Below are 13,590 nucleotides of genomic sequence, written 5' to 3' on the forward strand. Positions count from 1 at the left end.
TACGAGCGATGGGTTTGTCGAAAAGCTGGAATTTGATAAAAAAAAGGGTCGTCTTTGATTAAACGCCCTTCTTTTCTTGACCACGTGCTGTAAATCAAACCATTTTTTTTGTTTAATTATTTGACTCAAATCGACCTTGACTTTACAGTTTAAAAGAGGAAAAGAAAAAAAGTAGGTGCATATTTTTGGCAAGAATAAGGTATATATTTTTGGCGATTAAGTAGAGTTTAAACAAGTTGATTTATTTGGAGGATTAATATCCGACTTACCCCCCTAAAAAACATGATGGAAAAAACGCGCATACAAGACTCCCTTAGACATGGTCAAAGTGTGATTTAGTGTGTGCTTCATATAGTGAGTGTAAGTGACATGCTTTGACTCTTGTGTAAGACCATGGGACTTAGTTCTTAGACTCAATTAATGACTTGACAAGGTATAGTTACCAGTAAAAATTAACCGAATCGACTAGAAAAACTGTTCAATTAGACATAAAGTGATGACTCGAGCAATAAATCGAACTGTCGCCAAAACGACTGACTGGCGCCTCTGTTTGCAGTGTAGCACCAGACAACAGGATTGTCGCTGGCGCTACAGTTCAAATTTTGGCGCCATTGCTAGAGCGTCGATCTGAAACTGTTTTCAGTATTATTACTCTATAGGGTATCCCTAAAGTCGTACTAAGTCAAGTCTGATTAAATATTAAACTTTATTTACTCAAATTAATTAATTAATTAGGCAAAGTTCTTTTAGTCATAAATTAATTTATTTAATCTTAGCACAAGTCAAACAAACGATTAGGAAAAATACATAGAGTATGCACAACCAATAATGCACAATTAGTCAAGTAGGCACAACATGATGCAATGAGTTTGCAACCTAACCATGGCTCTAGTTCTCTAAAGTTCGGGATATGGGTTAGTCAATAGAGGATCCATGGTTAATTATCCGGATGCACCGAGCGAAAGCCTAACCGTGAAGGGTTGGCGCGAGTGGATGGGACACCGTAAGTTTAGAAAAAACTTGCTTCCATGGTTTGGTGAATTCAACATTCTCGGATGTACCCTTTGTTGCTCAGAGCGTTCAATCAGGTAGATTGAGCATGAATTCCTAGAGGGTTATGTCCATATGTAGAACACATATGGGTTTTAGAAAAGTGAGAAAAACTCAATCAGGAAGTAGGATCGAGCAAATAGTGCTAAAAACTGGTCAAAATTAAAACGCATATTTCTGGCTCGGTATTGGAAGAAATTGGCGCTAGCAAACATAGGCCAGCGCCACTTTTTGGCTTTAGCGCCTGGCGGCAGAAGCTGTCGCCTGGTGCTAATGTCAAAATGTTGGCGCTAATCTTTGTTCGCTGACGCGAGTTCCTACATGCCTCAGCAGCTTTCTGTGCTCGATAAAATTTTCCAGTTTCGCACAACATTATTTCGATCCTAGTTGTGAAAGATATTCCTCAAATTTCCTACGTGTAAAAATCCTATGTTTTAACTCATTACGGATGGTCTTTCCAATGAGATCTTTTTTATGCATATGAAAATAATTTTAATCAAAATTACGCACATGAAATACTTAGAACTTTTCGAGTCTCATCCACTCATTCTAAATCATTGCCGAAATAAATTTCAGGAATTAAAATAGAAATCATCCCCAGCGGAGTCGCCAAAAACTGTAGGGAATATTTCAAGCATTATCCCTAAACTTGAACCCCACTGTGATGATACACTAAAGTACGGTGGCGTCCAAAGGGAAAGAAGATAGAGCAAAAGAGTCACCAACAAGTTTTAGGAACTTGTAAACCGTTCACAGGGTGAAGGTTACACCCCTTAACGATCCATGAGATCGTCAACTCCAATAGGTCTGGAACCAAGACTGGTAGTTCGGGGATGAAGGTACAAATCCAACCTAAAAGAGATTGAACCTGCCCTAATAATAGCCCTCTACTTTATGCTGATCGTATTCATGTGCGCTTTCTGACTAACATGCAATCAGTAGGTTTAACCCTAAACCTGTTTATCTATGTTGGTTGAATTTAATGCACAAACAAATCTATTATTGGCGATCACTTGAATTATAATCAAATTAACCCTAAACAAGATTATTAATTATCTTATTAAGCGTGATTACAAGTACCAATTCCCTTTAACATGCATAAAAGGTGTGATCAAGCAATAACAATAAATATCAAGCAACATAATAATAATCATAAATTATAATAATCATAATCATTAATAATCATAATCATATTAAAGCATAAAATTAATAGCAAGATCCTAGGCATGATACTAACAAGATTAATAACAAACCCTAGCATGTCACTAAACAATAAAGATCAAATATTTAAACCTAACATGATACTAACATGAATATTAGGAAAGAAATAAAAGGTATCGCAGAAATCACAATTGTCATATTTGATATTAGAAAGTATAGTTATTACCCTAAACATGATACTAGGAAGATCAAAACGCCCTAACATGACACTAGGAATCATAATAACAACCTAGACATGATTTCTATAATATCAATAAAAACATTAAAGCACTTACTTGGATGCCTCGTACCTCTTTCTAATAACAAAATATACGCATTAGTAACTTCAAGGAAAATAATAAATCAAACAATTAAATTAAATAATTGAAAGAAAGATTTGGCACCAAACCCTCAGAAATTAAAACTTTTCACGTCTAGGGAGAAGGCAACTTCGAATTATGCTAGGTGTTTCTAGGTCTTGTGAATGCGGAATTTTGTGTAAAAGGTGGTTTAGAAAAGAGAGAGAAAGATAGAGCTTGAACCCCTAGCTTGAACCCCACTGTGGTCATACACTAAAGTACGGTAGTGTCCAAAGGGAAATAAGATAGAGCAAAAGAGTCGCCAACAAGTTTTAGGAACTTGTAAACCATTCACGAGAGGAAGGTTACACCCCTTAACGATCCAAGAGATCGTTAACTCCAATAGGTCTGGAACCATGACTGGTAGTTCGGGGATGAAGGTACAAATCCAACCTAAAAGTGATTGAACCTGCCCTAATAATAGGCCCCTACTTTATTCTGATCGTATTCATGTGCGCTTTCTGAATAACATGCAATCAATAGGTTTAACCCTAAACCTGTTTATCTATGTTGGTTGAATATTAATGCACAAATAAATCTATTATTGGCGATCACTTGAATTATAATCAAATTAACCCTAAACAAGATTATTAATTATCTTATTAAGCGTGATTACAAGTACAAATTCCCTTTAAACATGCATAAAAGGTGTGATCAAGCAATAATAATAAATATCAAGCAACATAATAATAATAAAAATAATGATAATTATGACAATTATAAAAATCATAATGATGTTAATAATAAAGCATAATAATAGCAAGATCCTAGGCATGATACTTACAAGATTAATAACAAACCCTACCATGTCACTAAACATTAAAAATTAAATATATAGCCCTAACATGATACTAACAATCATAAATATTAGGAAGAAAATTAAAAGCATCATACTTTTATTCATACTTGATATTAAAATTACCCTAGACATGATACTAGGAAGATCAAAATACCCTAATATAACACTAGAAATCATAATAACAATCTAAGCATGATTTATGCATCATAATATCAATTAAACCTTTAAAGTACTTACTTGGATGCCTCGTACCTCTTTCTAATAACAAAATACACACGTTAGTAAATTCAAGGAAAATAATAATCAAATAATTAAATTAAATAATTGAAATAGAGATTTGGGACCAAACCCTCAGAAATTAAAACCTTTCACGTCTAGGGCGAAGACAACTTCAAACAATGCTAAAAGTGTCTAGTGCTAATGTATGAGGAATTGTGTTTTTAAAAATCTAGGCTTAGAAAGAGGGAGAGAATCAAGAATTTCTTGATGAGAGTTGATGATTGAAAAAGGGGAGATATCAGATCTATTCATAGAGAAAAAAGAGGGTCGAAAAATAAGAAATAAATCCGAATTCGAATCGAAATAAAACTCGATGGACAACAGTTTTTGCAGATTTTGTTTTTATCATATATTTTGATTCAGAAGTCCAAATAAGGCATATATATGTCGTTGGAAAGCTCTTGAAGTCTAATTTCCAACCCAATTAAAATCAGATTAAAATATATTGTAGATAAATAGATATGGCCGAAATAGTGGGATGATGTCAGTTTTAGATAGAGTTTTGTATCTCATTCATATCTTTTTCGTTATAACTCGGATTTAATATTATAATATATCATTGGAAAGATAATTTCAATATCTATCCAACCATATAAAATTTGGATAAATATTTTTAGGCACGAAAACAAAATCTGACTATCTTTGAACATCTTTAAATTCGAATAGATTTAGGATTAAAAAAAAGGAAAGTTTTAAAAAAGGAAAGTTTTTATTTAACTCAAATTCTTTAATATTATCTTTTCAAAAAGGATAATTAAGATCTTTTAAAAACTTATAGAAGCTTCTAATTAATCCTAATTATTTTATGAATAGGATTATACCTTTGGACCCTCCACATGATCATTGGCCGTAGGCAAGATCCGGTTCGAGCCCAATTTAGTATTTTGGCCATAACTTCCTCATTATTCATCGGAATTGGGCTTATAATATATATTTGGAAAGGTCTTTTCAAGCCCCATCCAACTACACCATTATTGGACCCATATCATGGACCAAACTAAACTGAAATGCATGTTTTTTAAAAATAAGGTAAGAAAAGAAATATTTTCGAAAACAGAAAGAAGAGATATTTTAATAAAAACATCCTCATCACTAGATTTTTCACACTTTCGCTTTATTCGATAATCAAATGACATGAAAGGTATTCATCACTGGGTTTGGTTTTGGGGAGACACATTTGGGTGTCTACAACGACTGATAAAGACGGACAGTCACAAATTTTGCAACTGATTTTCCACTAGTTGCTACGCGGTCGCTAATTTGCGACTGAATTTTGCGACTACTGTAATAATCAGTCGCAAAAAATGTATTTGCGACTAACTGAAATGAGTAGTCGCAAATTTTGCGACTCATTTTGCAGTAGTTGGAATGCTGTCGCTAAATTGCGATGCTCTTATAATTTTTGCGACTATATATTGTAGCTGTTTGGTTAATGATTTTCAAACTTTTTTAATTTAAAATTTGCGACTAATATTGCAACTAAGTCAGTAGTCGTTACTCGTTACTATTTTTTTTAAAATTTATTAAAAAAAATTCGTAAATATAATGAGGAGTTGCTACCAAAAAAAAAGAAAAAGAAAAAAGAAACTAACTTAATCACTCTAACAGTCTAAGGGTGTGTTCTATTCACCTGATTTTCACTGATCTGAACTTATTTGAATTTATCTGAACTTATTAGACCTTGTTAAAACTTATTTTAGTTATAATTTGTACTTGGGTAACCCTTAATAGAACTTATTAAACCTGATCTGAACTTATCTGATCTTAACTAAACTTATTTGAACTTATTACACCTTAAATAAGTGAAAAAAGGTGAACTCTAACCCTTATATACACTATACAATACAAAAACTCTTCCTCCATTACAAAAAAACACGCAGAAGGCAATTTTAAGAGATTCAACCCCAACTGTCGCTCTTTATCTGCCTCCGCTGCGCCACCACGTCTCCTCCCAGGTAAGTTTAAACGACGTTTAACATCCCTTCTATATTTTTCTAGTTGCAATTTGCAACTACGAATTTTAGGGTACCATTGAATTTTTTTGTCTAATAAATTGATTTTTATTTGGTTTCCATGATGTAATTTAAGTCAGTTAATGAAAAATTATTCAAAATTGATTGAGTAAATTCCTAATTTTTTTTTTCAGTGTATGAATCTCAATTCTGGCTATCTCAACCCCTATATATTTTTTTTCTCTATTAATTGTTAAATACTATATATTTCAAAAGAAGGGGGTTCGTTGGCTAGAGTGTAATTCTTATTGGTTAATTAATGGATGGAGGTTATTGAGGTTCTCTCGAACTCCATTAAATTCTTGTTTTGCTCTTGTTTTGCTTTGACTTTATTCTGTTTTTGAGCCTAATTTGCTGCTGGTTGGTTTTTATGACAATAATTGTGGTGGGTTTATGGAAAGGGTGCGAGGGAGAAGTAGGTGCATCAATAAGGTGTGAATGCGTGGCTGTTGCATGGTTGTTGTTGTTGTTGTTGTTGCAGGAGGAATAGTGGCTTGGTGTGTGGTGCATTTGGTGGATGAATGGGAGTTGAACTATTAAATTTTGGAACGCAAAAGTTAAAGCTACTGATTATTATTATAATGAACTTGGGTTTAGCAACTTTATGCTTAAAGCAACCTTATGCATCATGATGAAAAGAAAGAAGTTTGATTTTCCATTACAAAGTATTCCGTACCAATTTTTTTATCGCTAACAAAGATGAGGAAGCTTGTGAGAAAGTAGGTTGTGCAAATGAGTCCAACCACGTCTCATTCTACGACTGTCCATAGAAAAAGATCGAGAAAAGGCCACTTATGGTTAGGGGTCTTTAATTCACTTAGTTTAAGGTAAGCTTGCAATTTGAGACATTTTCTTCTATTTGTTGCTCTTAAACTAGTGAAGCTATATGTTTGATTGCAATTTATCCATATTACGTTCTGTTTCTAATTTTTAGTTTTGCTACTTATTTTTCGGTTTGTTTTAGATGTTATTGATTATTGTATTAAACATTAGTGAATATTTTGTTCAGGTGTTTGAAAAGCTTATTAGTGAATATTAGCTTTGAGAATATTCTAATTGCCTGATTGGGTAAACTCTCTGTTCTGATTGTTGGGCGTGACATATCTGTATGTGGGGTGATTTTTTTCATGTCTAGTCCTAATATCAGCATCAATCAAAAAGAATTTGGATTAAGTGGTTGAAATTCACTCCTCTGTATATATAATTGAGCTATCCTTGAATATGTGACATTTGTTCTGATTACTAGTGGCCTAGTGCTCTATACACGAGTCTCTGTACATGAGTCTCTATACCATACATATAATTTCCATTTGGGTTAAATCTCTAGGTACTAGAAGTGTTTCCTAGAATGACAAAGACCCCGTTTGATTCTTCCTGAGCTCTGGACTCTGACTCTCATTGAATTAACATAAGCTGGCTTAATTGTTATGTCTCACAATCATCCCATTAGTAGGAATTTGAAAGCGTGGAGCGAAAGAATGGCCTGGTTGAGTCATTAATTCTCTGTGGCAAGCATTTCATATTAGAGAAGAGTTCAATTTCCTCTAGAGATAATTAGATCACTGACCTCTTGTAACATAAGTGCATCCATTAACTGCCATTTTTTTTTCTTAAACTTTAAGCCAAAACCTATAACCTGCTTGTCTTCTAGATATTAATTTAGTTTACTGACTGACCTTTGTTATTCATACAAAGGGATTTTTTGAAGGTCCTTGTGACTTTACGATGTTTTAGTCATTAGTCATTCCTGCTTTCAATTGCTGTCCTGGTCAGAATTTTTTAAGTAGAATTGAGACAATAATTCTCGTTCTTTTCTTAGTTTGTTTTTTGGTTTAATTTGCTTCTGTTATCAACGCCTAAAGTCTTTCCTGGGATCATAATAATCCTCCCCCCTCCCCCTATTTTTCCAGACATACATTGCAAATTGGCAAGTACCACCATGAGTTTCTTGATTGTTTTTATTACTGGTATTAGACATTATTTTTGTGTTCAGCAGAGAATCTAAACTTGCACTTATTAGGGATCTCTATCCTTGATTACAATTAAGGTTTCTTGGTTAATTTTGAGCGAAGGATATGTGTAAGTGTGAGGAAATGAATGAAAGAAACCAGAAGAATGCTAAACCACTACTTTAAACTATTACAATTAGATAAGTTTCTAAGCAATTGCACGCTTCTTTACAATGCCAAGAAACTGAATCCGAAATCCACCAAAATTAAATCACAAAGTAGCATCAATCTCACAGTAAGTAAAAAAAAAAAAAGGACTTGCACATTGAGAAAATTTCGAGGTAATGTGATAAGGGCCATAGGGCTGATATATTGGTGTTTTGATGTTCTGTAGAAGATCAATTTCTTTTTATGTACTTCTGTCTTCGTTACTTGTGAAAATAGTCTTTTTCTATGTTCTATTCTGGCTTATTATGAGTTGTTAATGCCTAGCATATTGATTTTTTTTTTTCGCACAGCATCAAACTCCCTTTTATCTCCCATTTCATTTTCTTGGTTTGTAGCTACCCATTTGTACTGATTATATCTCTTCACAAACTGCTTCAACTCTGGAGGCAGCTGTCTTTGTTGCATCCATTGCTCTATATCTGTTATCCTGATCCTCCACTCTTCCAATCAGACTGTAGTTGACTGCAAATATGTCTACAATTACAGAATATGGCAACATTCACTTCCAAAATTCTTAGATACTACATTTTTTATATATATACTAAGCCACTATTGTCGTAACTTCAATCTACTCAACTGACAGTGGTAACCTTTCAAAAAGAGAGAAAGGGTACTAACTTGCTTGTTTCAATGGTTAAATTTTGTGGATTTTTAAAATTAGCTCTTTACATATATTTTAAGAAAATTATATAAAGTAAAAGTCTGATTGGATATTGTGCATTGCAATCTTATTATGAATCCTCAGCCTGTTATAGTGTTATCAAATATTGCAGACTTCCAAACGGTCAAACTTTGTTTTATTCTAGATTGTTTTGATGCCTTTTCTAAATTTCAGCTTATTCCATTCCTTGTTAATTTATGATAGTTCCTATGAAAAGGTAAGAGGTTATTTATCCAGATTAGTTATTTGAAATACAATGTTAAACTCTTGTGTAAGTATGTGCAGCGTACATACATACCTGGAAACCCGAGTTCGATGCTAAGACTAGGAGAGACTTTGACAAAAAAGTTGGGGACCGAATTAGGGGTCTGTTGAACCAAGTTTTCAAAATGCCTCTCCCTAAGAAGTTAATTTCATGATTGACACTGTTCGAGCTGAATTCATAAATAAGCGTAAGCATCCAAATTTTGTGAAACGTTGTGAGCAAGCAAGAGATAATCAGTATCTGGACAAATATTAGAGATAATCGGTTATCTAACTGATCTTTAATTTTTGGAGGCATATTTGTATATCTTCACTAATTTATTTGAAGTAGCTTCTTTTTTGTAGGAGGTGATTTTTGAAACAATTAGTCATATAGTTTAGAATATTGCTTTTTAGTACATTGATACAAAATTGAGTATATTTAAATAAAATTATCATGCTGTTTATTTAAATTTATGCGTGGGTATCTTTTTTTTGTGATTGATATTGGTCGTAGGCCCGTTGCTAAATTATGGTCCCCAAATATTGATAGTCAGTTGCAAAAATTTTACGACTGCAGATTTGTTTTAGAGAATGATTGGTTAGTTGCAAAATAATTAGTTTCAATGATTAATCTGTTACAAAATAATAGTTTTGTAGTCGCAAAAATTTGGTCTCGTATGTAGTTGCTAATCCGTCGCAAAAAACATTAGTCTCAATAGTCGCAAATCCGTCACAATAAAACTAGTTTCCGTAGTCGCAAAATTTTAGTTTCGTAGTCGCAAAAGTTTGGTCTTGTAGTCGCTGATCCGTCGTAAAAGTTAGTCTTAAAACATTGGTCTCCGTAGTTGCTAATCCGTTGCAAATATATTACGACGGACATAATTTAGTTGCTAAACTTTGAAAGTTAGTCGCTAAATGGCAGTTGTAAAGGCGTTACAAATCCGTTGCTAAATTTGCAACTGTTCAAAAATTAGTCGCAAAAATGGATTTGCGACGAGGTCTTTGGCAACGAACCAAAGTAGTTGCAAATCCGTCACAAATCCATTTTTGCGACTACTTTGGCCATCGCTAATTACCTTTTTTCTTGTAGTGTCATTCGATTATGACTCGACGTGAAAGGTACTCATCACCGGGTTTGGTTTTGGGGAGACACATTTGGGTATCTACAGTTTGGAACAAAGATTTGATCAAAGAACGGATAAAATTGGAAATGAAAAGAGGATTTGGAAAGGGACTTGTACTTGATAGAATGGAAGTTGGTAGGTTTGATAACAATGTATCACAAGTGGCTAGAGATCCCGAACTTGGTGGAAGTGATGTTAGTGGTTCTAATGAAATGCTGGTATGCATTTTTTTTTGGAACATTTTTTAAACTTAATTCCTATTATAGTTAGTTATATGTTCTAAATATTTAGTTATTTGTTCTAAATATATACCTACATGTTCTAAATATTTAGTTATTTGTTCTAAATATATACCTACATGTTCTAAATATTTGATCATATGTACTAAATATATAAAGTGGATGTTCTAAACTTAAATTAGATGCTTTACATGGTTATTCAATTGTTCTAAATTTCACTACAAACATTTAATGGTATTTTTTTTATGTGTGTAGTGAGATTTATATGATGATGGTCAAACAACAATCCGTAGAGATGAGATGTCAAGCCTTGCAGCTAGCAATCATGTGTTTAATAACATTGTTGATGCTTGGTCATTCATATTGAATATTGAAAACAGAAGACGAACCCCAGGGTCAACAAACAGATTGTTTTTTTCAACGCAAGCTTATGTATGATTCTTAATATTGAAATTGGCTTCTTTCATGTTATAAATTAAGATTTCATAACTTATTTTTAAATGATTTCAGGAAATTTTGTGTATGAATTATCACTTTTCTCCAACTGTGAAAATTCAAGATAGATATCCTACTTTATGTGAAGGTTGGATAAAGAGATAAAGCACTCTAAAGTGCTAAACTTTGATAGAGTTCATTTGGTAAGACATTAAAAAATCCAAAAGAATTTAAATATAGATTTCCTTGTTTTTCAGCTTTCTTCTTTCTTTCTTATTTCAATTTCATGATCTATTATTATATGCATGTATTTTTTTTTCCAGTTGTATATTCATCACATTATTACCTGCTTTGTGTGAATTTTCTGAGCAAGACTCTCGACGTGATTGACAACAGATATTTGGAATATAAAAATTCTTTTTGGCACAAATACAAAAACAAACCGAAGAATTTGGTAATATCTATCTGTCTCATTTACTTGTGCTTAGAATCAGATGTTCTAAACATTTATTTCAATGTTCTAAATTTTAACTCACATGTACTAAAATTATACTCATATGTACTAAAATTATACTCATATGTTCTAAATCATATGGTTTAAAAAAAATTTCATGTTCCAAATAGTACTTATACATTCTTAATATCTTCTAATACTTATTTTAATGTTTCATTTTTAGTTGAGGGCTTTTTCCATGTTCTTGTCAACCAAGAGGTCAAAACGCGATCAAGAGGTTTGTAGTTTCAAAACTAGGATGTTAAAAATGAGTTGGAGGACCAATGATAACAATGATGATTGCGCCGTGTTTTTGCTTAAATACATGAAAACATATCATGGTGAGAAAGATACCATGTGGGATAGCGGAATAAAATTGAATTATGTAAGTTTATTTTATAGTATTACTCATGTTCATATGTTCTAAATTTTTATACGTATATATGTTCTAAATTTTTATACATATGTTCCAAATTGTGTAAATCTTTTTTTTTTTATAATGATGTAAAAAGTGAGATAGCGGATACCAAAGTCCAATGATTTTATTTTATTATATTGCAGATCAATCAAATGAAGAAATTGAGGGTGGATTTTTGTGCTAAAATATTATCACACAAGGAAAATGAGCTACATCATGAGATTACTTCAAGATCACGGAAATGGGCGAAAGAAAATATTTTGTAATATAATTTTAGAAATAGCATGTAGAATTTTGTATAATAAAATTATACTTTAAATAGTAAGCCTTCATTCGAAATTTTTGTCTTGTCTTTCTTGTGATCTACTTCATTGTTATGCAAGAATATAAAAATACAATTTATTATATATTAATACTCATACTAATTATAATTCATATGTTCTAAATTTTTAGTTATATGTTTTAAAGTTTTAGTCATATGTTCTAAATACTAGTTATAATTCATATGTTCTAAATTTTTAGTCATATGCCCTAAATACTAATTATAATTCATATGTTCTAAATTTTTAGTTATATGTTCTAAAGTTTTAGTCATATGCTCTAAATTTTTAGTCATATGTTCTAAATACTAATTATAATTCATATGTTCTAAATTTTTAGTCATATGCTATAAATACTATTTATGACTCATATGTTCTAAATTTTTAGTCATATGTTCTAAATACTAATTATAATTCATATGTTCTAAATTTTTAGTCATATGTTCTACATTTTTAGTCATATGTTCTAAATACTAATGTCAAAATACTACTCATGTATTTAAGAACTAAGAATTTAAGTGATAAATTTTAATCATATGATCTAAATTAAAATTTTGAAATCTTATCGGAACCATATAACACACATGATTACTAATTATAACTCATATATTCTAAATTTGTATTCATATGTTTTAAATTTTAATACATATTTTCTAAATCAAACTCACAAGTTCCAAACTGCAATCATTTCTATAATACAGAAAAGTATAATTCAATACAAAAATTCTAAAAAATGTTCCCAAATTATTAAGTATCATCTAACTTTCTTTGGATAATTTCGAATATCGTGGTGACTCAATTCCCCACAACCTTTGCATAACCTCTTTTTTTTCTGATTTTGTTCTACTGCCTTTTCTTTGTCTCCCTTTAGTCTTTTCCCACTTCCAGATCTTGTTTCAACATTTGAAGTCTCTACAGATGTCGTTTCAAAATTTGACAAATGAACTCATGTGCCTTTGTTCTTCGAAATTTTTGGAGGTTTGATAGATATTTCAGTTGGAACACTAGCTCCAATTAATAGTTCTATGTCTTTTTCTTTGTTAGTAGCATTCCTTTCACCATTATTTCTTGCAATCCTCTTAGCTTCCAAATCCAGCCTCAATCCTCGAAAATTAATCACAAGGTCTTTTATATCTTCATCGTCACCCTCTGCCAAACTAACACAATTATGTATCTCTGACCACAACTCATTCAACAACTTTTTCTTGTCTATTATATTAGCACATTGTTCCAACAGATTTCCTCCCAGGTCAAATATTGGTCTTTTTGTTGCCATAGTAGTCCATCTGTTTAGAATATACTGCTCGGGAATAATTTCAAACCGTTTTGCTTTCCAAACCCAAACCATGTGCCTGCATGGAATGCCTTGCCTATAAAACAACTTGCAAGAACATGTTGTCTCTTGGTTAGTTGGATTAAACAAAACATCAAATGTTCTTCTCCGACCCCCTTCACTTACTTTTGCAATTTCTAATCCATTTTCTCTCTTAAACTCTTCACACCCACAAGAAAAACAAGTCATTTCTACCTCATATTGGAAATCATAAAAAAAACAGAAATAGTGTATATGGTTGAGGCATAGTTTTCTATCCCTAGTGGTGCTTGCACTCTGGGTATTTATGCTTTGAATCATTGTCATTTTGACCTTGAGCGTGTCTCTGGGCATCAATTCCAGCTTCATATCTCATGTAAAACTCAACAAGTGACACGTGAGGATTTATAAAGGAGCAAAAAAAGTTATTTTCACTTTCTGATCTTGATGTGGTACGTATTATTCC

At 32.2% G+C, this 13,590-nt stretch overlaps 1 protein-coding gene across 1 annotated transcript; it reads right to left on the reverse strand.

Annotated features, from left to right (window-relative positions):
• Positions 1-12,758: 12,758 nt before the first annotated feature.
• Positions 12,759-13,334, reverse strand: LOC110721957 (protein FAR1-RELATED SEQUENCE 2-like). The gene has a single exon (XM_021901193.1). It carries the CDS (start codon positions 13,332-13,334, stop codon positions 12,759-12,761), a length of 576 nt encoding a protein of 191 aa, XP_021756885.1.
• Positions 13,335-13,590: the final 256 nt, after the last annotated feature.

Source organism: Chenopodium quinoa, unplaced genomic scaffold (genome assembly GCF_001683475.1).
Source record: "Chenopodium quinoa cultivar QQ74 unplaced genomic scaffold, ASM168347v1, whole genome shotgun sequence".
In the NCBI taxonomy this organism is placed as follows: Eukaryota; Viridiplantae; Streptophyta; class Magnoliopsida; order Caryophyllales; family Amaranthaceae; genus Chenopodium; species Chenopodium quinoa.

Coding starts and splice junctions, on each gene's coding strand:
- LOC110721957 (XM_021901193.1), bottom strand. CDS start 13,334: ATGACTTGTTTTTCTTGTGGGTGTGAAGAGTTTAAGAGAGAAAATGGA.